The sequence below is a fragment of the Epinephelus moara genome, chromosome 18, assembly GCF_006386435.1.
Source record: "Epinephelus moara isolate mb chromosome 18, YSFRI_EMoa_1.0, whole genome shotgun sequence".
Classification (NCBI taxonomy): Eukaryota; Metazoa; Chordata; class Actinopteri; order Perciformes; family Serranidae; genus Epinephelus; species Epinephelus moara.
In genome coordinates, this window is record NC_065523.1 from 15113058 (window position 1) to 15123982 (window position 10925).

At 42.8% G+C, this 10925-nt stretch overlaps 1 protein-coding gene across 2 annotated transcripts; it reads right to left on the reverse strand.

Moving 5' to 3' along the window:
* Positions 1-436: 436 nt before the first annotated feature.
* On the reverse strand, positions 437-10925 carry znf281a (zinc finger protein 281a). 2 transcript variants are annotated; one of them, XM_050069908.1, is made up of 7 exons: positions 10799-10925; positions 7700-8153; positions 5412-5513; positions 4856-4982; positions 2821-2904; positions 2600-2718; positions 437-2500 (listed from the first exon to the last, which is right to left on the reverse strand). In XM_050069908.1, the coding sequence occupies exons 2-7, from the start codon at positions 8102-8104 to the stop codon at positions 905-907; spliced, it is 2433 nt and encodes an 810-aa protein (XP_049925865.1). In that variant the 5' UTR covers positions 8105-8153; positions 10799-10925; the 3' UTR covers positions 437-904. The 2 variants fall into 2 exon arrangements, with proteins under 2 accessions (XP_049925865.1, XP_049925866.1); XM_050069909.1 differs by lacking the exon at positions 10799-10925 and adding an exon at positions 10505-10750.

Sequence of the window (10925 nt, forward strand, 5' to 3'; positions counted from 1 at the left end):
GAAAAGCCCTAACATCACTTTTGTTCTCCAAAAATATACCAAGGACAACATTTACCCCCTGACACAGCCCTCATTCTTCCTCTACTTCAACTGGCAGTTCCCCAGAATGATTAAATCTGTTATTTTACATTAATATATATTCTTATAAATATATATAGATATATATATGGCCCTTATTGAAGAAAACATGAGTTTCACATTGACACGAAAGTACCATAATCTCTATATAGCCAAGTAGAAAGTGTTTTCAGTGCTCAAGTGAGCTGGCAGCAGTCTGTTTATGTCACACTCATTCAACAAGTAATAAAACATAAGAAAAAAAATCCTCTTTGAAGTCGCAAACTTAAACTTCTGAAAAGAGCGCTCACTGCACCTCGTAGGCTTCTCCTTTTCCACGTTTTCCTGAGTAATACTTTTAACCTTGTAACAGACAACACCTTTTTTTTTTTTTTTTTTTTTTTTGCTATTTTAACTCTGGGCTATTCCCTGCCATCATGGTTATTTTCATTATTATTTTACAATTGTAAAGTTGATTGCTCAAACACTTCAGCTCATTGTAAAAGAAATACATCCGGTGCTACTCTACGCTTACTTTAAAAAGTACTTTCAGTTCAATATTAATGACCAGACCTAATGCCACAAATATGACAAGAATAAACAGTAAATACATATTTAACTTAACAGATACTTTAAAAAAAAAAAATGCATTTGCAGGAAGCCTTGCGGGCTTATTGTGGGGAGAGGAGTGGGCACAAAAACAGAGCTTCAGTATAATTAAAAGAAAGATGTCACTTAAAAAAATAATAATAATAATAATAACAATAATAATAATAATAACATAGGAGCACTAAAAAATAAAAACAAGAACATCAACTTTAACGAGTGTTCTCTCCGTCTCAGGCTCTCATCTGTAGCTTTGGCTTGTTGTAGTTTTGGAACCTGTACTTACTGGCTCATTGACATCAGATAACAAACTACTATACCCTGAGAATTCAGACACAGGCGTCCGTATCCTGTGATCCACCTCCCCGCTAGAGTCAGTGCCATAAGACAAGCCGCGGCCGTCTGACTTGAACTGGGAGCCAAAGGCCTGGGCAAAGTTTTCTATCTGGTAGGAAGGCTTGGAGGAGTCCAGAGAGGCCAGATCCTGTGAGGGGGCCAGAGGGTAGACCACCGTGCCGTTCTTGCCCGGCGGCTGGTCCTTCTGGCTGCTCAGGTCAGATGGGCTGATCTGGTAGGAGGAGGGGGGAGTGGAGGAGTGCTGCTTCTCCATCTGGTCAGTGAGCTCCTGAGAGGGGGTGAGCTGCTGGTGTGTGGAGGCCTCCAGGTCGCTCAGGTGGAAGCCGTGCTGGGGTGAGGAGCCCGTCAGCATTGCAAAGTGAGACTTTGGCACAGAGGAGGGCAGCGAAGGCGAGGCCACTGACTGGCCGAACCCACACTCCAGTGGGGACGTAGTGTAGATGTTCTTGTCAGCGTAGAGGGGGTTTCCCGGGTGGGAACTGGTGAAGGGTCCTGAGGCAGGAGGCCCGGGACCCAGAGGGAAGCTGGCACTGTGGCTTGTGCGCTCCAAAGCCTGCAGCAGGAAGCGAGAGTATTCGTGCATCATGACAGTCTTGTCTCCAGAAGGGCTGGGGGTGTTATGGCCGATGTCGGGGCCGTCTGTCGAGGCGGGGTGCAGATCCACGTGATGCTCGCTCATGTCGAAGTGAACGTCGTGGTGCGAGCCGTCTGGTTTCTGGGTGTAGTGGTCGAGGAGGCTCTGCAGCACCTCATCTGGGATCCCTGACTTGTCGAGACTCAGAGGTCCGTCACTGTCCATCACGCTGGAAACGACACCCTGAATGACAGACTGCTGGGAAGACAAGTGACCGACGCCGACATCATACTCACTGCTGGTTCCTCCACCCACCGCTGGCCCTGATGAGTTTGCATTATTTGCTGCGTGAAGGTAGCGTCTTTTCTTGAGGAACTGCATGGCGTCGTCGTAGTTGCTGCTGGTGTGCACTACTTTAGCCTCGTTACCCTGCATGAGGTCAAGACCATCCATGCCCTCATTCTGCTCCAACGATCCCGCTTTGGCCTGTCCCAGACCCGCTTTGTCCAGGCTCTTACGATTAGCCTTCTTGAACGCCATCTTTGGAGCTCGGCCGTGGTGGCCCTGCTGCATGCTGGGTCCTGGCTCAGTAGAGGAAGATACCGTTTGATTCTCCACTGAGTAATCATGGATGCTGTAACCTCCGGGTACAGCCCCATGAATGTGCGGTACTCTCACCCCTCCTCCGCCCCCCTCCTTCTTCTTCTTGCGCTCGCCTCCCTCTCCAGGATTTTTGGACCTCCCCCTCTTTCTCACAGTACTCCCAACGTTTCCCTGAGTGATTCCATAGCTGCCATGTCCCAAGTCTACACAACCCAGGTCCATCATCCCCGGATCCAGCCCCTTCTTTATGGCTTCTCCACAGGTTCGCTTGTGCTTAAGCAGTCGGTCTGTCCTAGAAAAATACTGAAGAGAGCAAATTACAATTATTGTTTAAGTTACGCTTAAGTTCTTGAAATATAAAGTTTCACATTAGATAACCAGGACACTGAGCAGCTTACTAACCTGTTGACAGGTCTCACATCTGTACGGCTTTTCTCCGCTGTGAGTCCTCTTGTGCCTCTCCATGTGGTACTTCTGAATGAAACGCATGTTACACTGGTCACAGCTGAATGGCTTCTCTCCTGCATTATAAAAAACAGCACAGCTCAAGGTTAGCTGTCATTGAAGGCACACAATGACACACAGATTGATTCAGACATGGATGGTTGTCTATCGTCACTCACCACTGTGGATTTTCTCGTGTCGCTGAAGAAGGTATTTCTGAATGAAACTCATGTTGCACTGACTGCACCTGAAGGGTCTTTCACCTGAAAGAAAAACCACAGAGATTTATACGGTTACAATGTTGCAACCTTAAGATAGTCAATATCCATCTGCGGTAAGGTTCACTTATTCATTAAACAACACAAGCACCTGTAGGATGTAATGCAGTCCAATCGCTTGACACAATAATCACCAAATGCTCTATGTGTTGCATGGCTATTGCATGGCATCTCTCTTTAAAAAACTGTAGTTTACTCCAACATCGACTATATAAAGCTCAGCATTTTTGAAGACTGGTGAATGAAAAACTTATCTAATAATTCAAAACAGAAGTCTGAATTAAAAAAAAACAACTGAATTTAACGGTGATAAAAGTTTCCTTATTCAGTATTTTTCACATTAATACAAGACGTTTTGAAAAGAGCACAAACTAAATTGGACCACACAGCAGACACCTCATCACAGGTCAAAGACTCGAAATAAATAAAGTAATTGGGAATGCAAAAGCTCGAGCTGATATTCCACTTTTAAAATCAATTTTCTAAATCACTGAACTCGAGCAGTTTTTGAAGAAAGCAATTACAAGTAACAGCTAATCATTCTGACTCATTACACAAATGGGACAAATGAGATTAAAAGAAGAAAACAAGAGTGATTCTTAAATAAGGACATCAGTCCTGTGTCAAGTCAGAATGAGGAAGGAGCTGGCCTTACAATTTTGGAATAAAACAAAAAGATCACTCAGTTATGCATTATAATACAATAATAAAGGTAAATGGTCAGCCCTCTAGTTAATGTCCCAGGTCCTAAACCCGACTGGGACTGTACCCAAACCAGGATATTCAGAGCCAGCACTTCAGGCAGATGCAGCATCTTATCTATACATATTCAGCACTGTAAACATTACTGATGTTTCTCTTCAAAATACCTCACCTATGATTATGAGGAACATATTATTTTTTTCGCAGCACAGTTACAGTTCACCTGCAGAGCAGCTGCCCCTACTCACCTCCCCTAACAGCCTACATTAGTCTCATGTTTTACCTCATGTTTCAATGCCTGTGTTCATCTTCTTTGATATGAAAACACCAGACGGGGGTAGAGGAGGTTCTACCAGCGTATGCTTTTAAAGTATTAAAGCTAGCTTTGCTAACATTCAGCGCCGGAGCTGAGAGCATTAGAGCAGCACACAGGAATGAGTCATGCTGCCCTCAGTTTCCATCACAGTTACAGGTGATTCTGAGACAAGACTTTGCAAATGTTTACTGCCTGTTACGCTGTTATCCTGTGATGCTCTGTATACAATGACGCAGCAAAACAGGGCAGCGATCCAGCTTCTCGGGTTATGATTTGAATCGATGCTTAGAAGGCAGCCCTGCATCTGTGATGCTAAGGTCCGGGGATCATTTCAAACAAGCTAAATATTATGAAAAACAAAAACAGCGCTTACTTCAGAGGTCTCACCCAGAGAATTACACTGAGAACTATCTGAAAGCATTGTTAAGTTGTGCAATAAACACACTGCAAAGACTGCGATATTAAGTTTTTTGAGTAAGCTGAGAGAGAGTATGAGTCGGAAACTCAACTTTCAAATATTCTTTTTAGTTTTTTTTGGTGCCTTTTGTGTTCAATGTTTAATTGTTTAATAAAGAATGTTGGAAATAATTTCTTCTTCTTCATCTTTGAAGACTGCATTTCATGTATTTTAACAGCACACTGAAAGCAGCAGAAAGGCAGAACTTAATACCCTTTATCACAAGTAATACTGTTATCGTGATATGCAATAACATTATTGCGTATTTACTTGATCTTGTGCAGCCCTAAACACCTAAGCAATAATTATAACATTGTTTAAGTTTCTTCAGCTGGCATAATAATTAATTAATAATTAAAATAATTTTCTTTTTGTGCTATTTAAAAAAAATTGGCAAAACTCCACATTAAGAAGCACATGGAAACATGAGCATCATGGTGGAAATTCAAACACTACCGTACCTGTGTGGATGAGGACATGTCTGCGCAGGTGATAGGAGCTTCTGAAGGATGCAGAGCAGTGCTCACAGATGTGAGGCTTGGTTCCCGGCGACAGGCCGCCTCCATCTGCATCCAGCATCATTGATTGCTGTGAACAATAAAGGAGAGACACAGGGGTCGGATTCAGTCAGCTGTCTTCTCCATCATATAAATGTATTCAAAGGATCAGTTAATCTTGGGTAGAGTGGATATGGATGGATATATGAGCACTATCACAGTTTTTTAAAACAGAATTACACAGTGTGTTTTAAGTGATATAAAAATAATTTGATGGGATTTATGAGTGCATTTCTCTGCAGATAAAGCTCATCATGCTTTTAGTTTTTATTTGACAAAAAAAAAAATCAGGAATGTACTGGTGTTTATTTTGAATACTATAAATTACATTAACATATTTTCTTCTTCTCCTAGACTTCATGAGTGATTGCATCTGTGCAATTATGAATGGTTCTTTGGTGAGGACTTAAAACAGCAAAATATGACTACACCCACAGATACATAAATATATACGACAAACCTTTGCCTCGCTTCTCTTCTTTCTTGGTTTACCCTCCTGTCCATCACCATTTGGCCTCCGACCTTTTCTCCCAGTGGGCTCCTTTCCTAACTGACTCGGCAGCTGTGAGGACGACAAAGGGAGAGGCAGAGGGCCGTGAGAGCGAGCCGTGACGAGGAAATTACTTGATTGAAGGTTAAGGGCCTTCAGTCTAAAAACCATCACACAAACAAGTTCATGTTTGTCGCTCGTGCAAACAAACAAAACACTTGGACAATGTCGAGAGTCTGTTAGAAACTCATTGTGCAAGAGGTGGTTCTAGTGGGCGAAATAACAATGTGTATAATTTATGGCCTCTCTTTGCATAAGCAGCCTGTAATTCACTGCGAGAGCCTTTCATCTGCTATTCTTCCAAAGACAAAGACAAACCGCGCACCTCACACGCTTAACTAAACACTCAGAAGTGTTGCTCTTCACTAAACGTTATCAAAAATTATCTGTGAGGGGGTTTTTATTCTAAAAGGAAGAAAATGGGTTCTTGATCTCCCCATTTCTTCTCCCCATTTCTTCTTTCTGTTTACCTTTGAGTACTGCCCTTTCTTTCCAGTGAACATGCTGCACCTCAGTGCCATATGGAGACTGACAGGGTAAATGTGGGTGCACCTGCTGTTTTTAAAATCAGCCCAATGTTTTGGGTAAAAACAGGAAAAAGTCGAGTCAAAATTAAACCAGTCCAACTTTGACTTTAACGGTTTGGCTTTGTGGGCGAAGAACTGCTGCTTAGTCATAAAAAGTTGCATTAGCATGAGAGTAAGTGCAACAATTTGGGAGTGCGACAAAAAATACAGACTGTGGGGCTTATTTCATCAACACAGTTCTCCTGGATATAAAAAAATAATCATGAGAGCCAGACTGAAAAATGCACTGTGGGCTCTACATTTTGTTAAAATAAAATCCTTAACTTAAAGAAAACTGGCAGTCAAGATATTAATTCATTCTCTTTTCCAACAAACTTGCACCCAGAGCCCCGATGACCTCTGGTGCCTGGCTATTGTTAGAAGTGTGTTGTTGTGTGTATTTCTATTTGAATGAGCACAAAAGACGTCTGAAATGAAGTGCAAGCTCAAACAAGACAGCTGTGTCCTTGCCAGGACGTTTTCATTCACGCTGAGGCTGGATGACATCACCCTTCTATCCAGAAAGAGAAACAGAGGGAGGGAGGGAGGGAGGGAGGGGGGCTCATTTATATTTTGCATCTCAAGCCGTCAGTAGATTTATGTCACCATAAACAGTTTCACACAAGCTCCTCCCCTGCACCCGTCCTCTCTCAGGCACCTCCCTCTCAGGCTTTTAAAATATCAGCTGCTGCACAGCACAACAGGGCTGTTTTGGGGGACAAACTAAGCCAAAATTATTTCAATTAAGTAGATTTTATTTTGACTGAATGAGTTTAGAATATTGCTAATGTTAGATTCTACACTGGCCATGTTAACATACACAAAAACTGTAGCTAATAACACAATAATGCACAAAAGGAAGAGCCTATAACCACTTTTTTTTACTCTATCTGAACACATCTCACAGAAAATTACGGCTAGCAGGATCTCCTGCAGCAAAAGGTTGCTAGCAACAATAAATGCAAAATTCTACATGTTCTCTCACTCTAGAAATGGTGCGTTCCATGTTTGGATATATTGACAATGCAGTTATCTATAGCTCTTAGAAATAAGCTACACCAGGAGGTGCTGCGGGCCTGGAAGAGAGTACCTGAGGCAACAAAATCCTTGCTTTCATGTGAACTTAAGATATGTTGATATTTTTAAATTTGCCCACTGGTGATGGCTGCAGGACGCTCAAGAATTTGAGGGAAAAGGGAGTTGGTGTGAAATATTACCTTCAATAATGATGTACAACTCCTGTTGGTTATGTATTGATCTATACCTGCAAGAATGTGACAATGCTTTTCATCTGTAAGTTTATAATCACTCACTTGATGCTGCAACTAGCCATCATTTTCAATAAATTGAATCTGCTGATTATTTTCTTGATTGATCAGTTAGTCGTTTGGTCTTTGCAATGCCAGAAAATCTAAAACAGTGTCCTCCTTTGTGCCAGAAAAACCAGAGATAGATAATCAGTTTACACTGCGATAAAATGGAGCGACGCAGCAAATTCTCACATTAGAGAACAATTCATCAGTTCTATAATTGGAAATTCATTTTCTGTCAGGGTGACTTACCAACTAACTGACTAATTGTTTTAGCTCTAACCTCCCCTTCGCCCTCTGATTGCCTCACAGTGGTACTTACATTGCCCATGTTGAGGTCATGCACCAGCAGGCCCTGGTTGTTACTGACTGTCACCTCCAGCAGCTCCGTGCTCTTCCCCAGCCCTCCAGGGTAAACTGGCAGGCGATAATCATGCTCTGACATCTTCTCCTGCTTGATACCCATGGCGTGAACATAGTCTCCCACCCCCGCGCACCCCATGCGGCCACCCTGGGCGCCCATGCTGCAGTCAGGCGAGTCACGCTCCTTCTTCAGGATCATTTCTTGCGGCGGAAGGTCCTGCATGACGGAGTGGGCGGCTAGCCGGGTGAAGCTGGTCACCGGGGGGAGGTGGCTGAACATTATCATGCCAGGGCCGAAATTGGAGTCCATGCTCCCGTTGGAGCGCAGGAATTCATTGCCTAGTTTGTCTTGAATGATGTTCATGGTGGATGCCGGCAGGCAGGAAAACTATGGGGTGGCAATCAGTGGCATCCTGTGAGGAAAAAAAAACAGCAAATGTCAACATTACGGAGACACTATAACTGGCACTCAAAGTAGGACAGGCATCTAATGGGCGACCACTGTCTGGATCCCGATATGACGGTTGTATCCGAACCCCGAATTTCTGATAAATTTATGAGAATAAATGATCATCTTCATGAGGTGCTGTATTTTTTTTTTTAAAGGTCGCAACTATGAACTGTGGGCACAGCTAATCCAGTTAATACGGCAATAGCTTTACTCAACTGAGCCAATTAAATCAACTGTTTACCATGCTGAGACAGTTCACTCAACAGAACAACAACATTAGAGAATGTTAGAAAGATGACATCATGGAGCTTAAACCCTTACCCAACTGACACTGTTACTTTCTGGCTAAGGACTGTGTCTAAGACTGTTTTCCCTAGTCTAACCACGTAGCACTACACACCTTGCCCATGTTTGGATTGACTTAAAGCTGTGAGTGCTGCGCTTTCTCTCCTATGAACATCAGTGGAACCGGAGTACTGTTCCAGGCTCACCCAATGGGCACCTACACATGTGTTTGAGAATGACACCAACTCCATTCAAACCAAGATTCACACTACGGGCAAGGCAGTCCAGACCCATTTCTCTCGACAGTATAGAAAGTAAGAACTTAAATAAATAAGTGAAGAGAGAAGAGGCTGCAGCTGTTTGTACGTTTTCTAAGAAACACACTTTTTAATTCACAAGATTCTGTCTTGTTTTATTGCAAATCTTGGTAAGTCCATTATGTGGTAAAGATAACTTTTGTTTTCCATACAAAATCCATACAAGGTAAATGTGTCTGTTTCTTAAAAGTATCCTACTGTCTCGATAACAAAAAATATTTACTGACAATGACAAAAAATATAGTTGAAATGATATGGAAATGTAAGTTGGTGATTCTATTTGACGGACATAGGAGCAGGCTATCAGACGCGATTCAGGCAAGACATTATGAGACCTATTATTGGACCGTTGCTCAGAGGAAATTTTAGTAACTGGACCTCTTCAAATTTTAATTGAATAGCCCCGATCAAGGAGGATACACAAAATAATGGACAACAGAAAACAATTACGGAGCCAGTTAAACCCGGTCTTCAGGAATCAGTGTCACGGCCTCTGATCTCACAACTGGGCGCTTAGTCGGATTAAAATGGATGGTTTGTGGGTCAACAAAAGGGCTGCAGTCTGGCACAATGACAAGTGGAAACAAGCATAACAGACACAACTGGAGCCGCGGCGTATCAAAATTCTCCCCGGTTGACTACAGTGTATGTTTGTACAGTATTGCACAGGGCAAAAGGTCACTGCGGCTGCATCGCCAGACACAACATGAGATGAGGAATGAGAGGATTGAAGTTGTGTGTTAATCTGTTTGATGGGCCTGTCTGACCCAGTCATCCTATTTGCATGAGCTTATCTGCCAATGAGAGTGCACACAGACTGCATTAGAAAGACTGATGGTGTAATTATGTTGCTGCTGCATAAACAAATGCAAGTTTTGGAACAGCTCTGTGATGTTAAATGCAAATATAAGAGGTGTTGTTATAACTTGCTAATATTTTAATTAAATGCAATTAGCTATGACCAAATACAATTAATGAAGGCACCCATATGTAAGGGAGGAGTCTCTTTGAAGCATAAATTCATGGTTTCATGCTTTTTTCTTCACTTAAGTTGCATTAAATCATAATTAAATGCTTTTTAATTATCTATGCCCACCACATGAACGACACATCCAGCTAATGAGTGCTATCTGACTGCTGCCAGATGCCTTCAGCTCTGATGGTGAGCTAACTCCATTAACCTACCCAGCTAACACAAAGCCAACTTTTAATAAAAGGAACAAGACTCAAACCACTCCGACTAACTTCAGCTTTCTCAGATGTGTTAAAGCAGGCAAACAGTGTGTTAAAAGGACCTTATGGTTTGGGTATATTTATAGAAAAGCTACCAAGCTTGTTCGATGTGCAATTAGCTACCTAGCTAACCATTTGGCTAACCACTCTTGCGGGGCCCTTCTTCTTTGTGATGCAGGATCAGGCAATAATTAATATGGCCATGCAATAACAGCAGCAGACGTGCGCTTGATGAACACCACATAACCGAGCAAATGTGAGGAGATAAACTAGCTAAAGCCTGAGGAAAGCCTTTGCCGTTTAAAAGACACGTACACAAAGTTAGTTTTGCACTTTTTTTGTTGAAATTAAAGAATTAGTGGCAGATATTACTGCACACCAGCGTTACACAAGACACAAAATCAGCGAGCTGGAGAAATGATCAAGGACGAATGCTAGTTTGAGCCTGAAAAAGCAAAACCAACACGACTAAGCTCACACGGTTTCTACTTATTCTCGGCTGTTTTCTCCAAGTTGTTGGCTTCGTTTCCTGGACAGTGGACCGACTGTAAGTGATGGAGCGACAACACAAGCATGACCCATAACAAACGGCCCATACAACTCCAGCGAACAATGATGCTCGTCCGGCTAGCCGAGACGGCTAACTTAGCAGCTAACTAGCGGTAACGTTAACGTTGGTGCGCGGCGCTTTGTTGTCTGTCCCGTGCGAGGAGTTTAACCGCTACAGACACCGACTCTGGCCCCAAAGTTAGATTATATGGATTTCTCTTACCGGTGCAGGACCATGACCTGCTGTTTTGGCTCGCGTAGTTCACCCTCAGCTGTCCGTTTCAATATCTAGAGCCAAAACATTGTTCTCCCGCAGCTGCTGGGTTCTTCCATCTTGCCTCGGCGCAAAG

Excerpts from the sequence above, each read along its gene's own strand:
- znf281a (XM_050069908.1), bottom strand. The coding sequence starts at position 8,104 with ATGAACATCATTCAAGACAAACTAGGCAATGAATTCCTGCGCTCCAAC. Across the intron at positions 5,514-7,699 it reads ATGACCTCAACATGGGCAAT|CTGCCGAGTCAGTTAGGAAA; the intron begins GTAAGTACCACT and ends TCGTCCTCACAG. Across the intron at positions 2,905-4,855 it reads ACATGTCCTCATCCACACAG|GTGAAAGACCCTTCAGGTGC; the intron begins GTACGGTAGTGT and ends TTTTTCTTTCAG.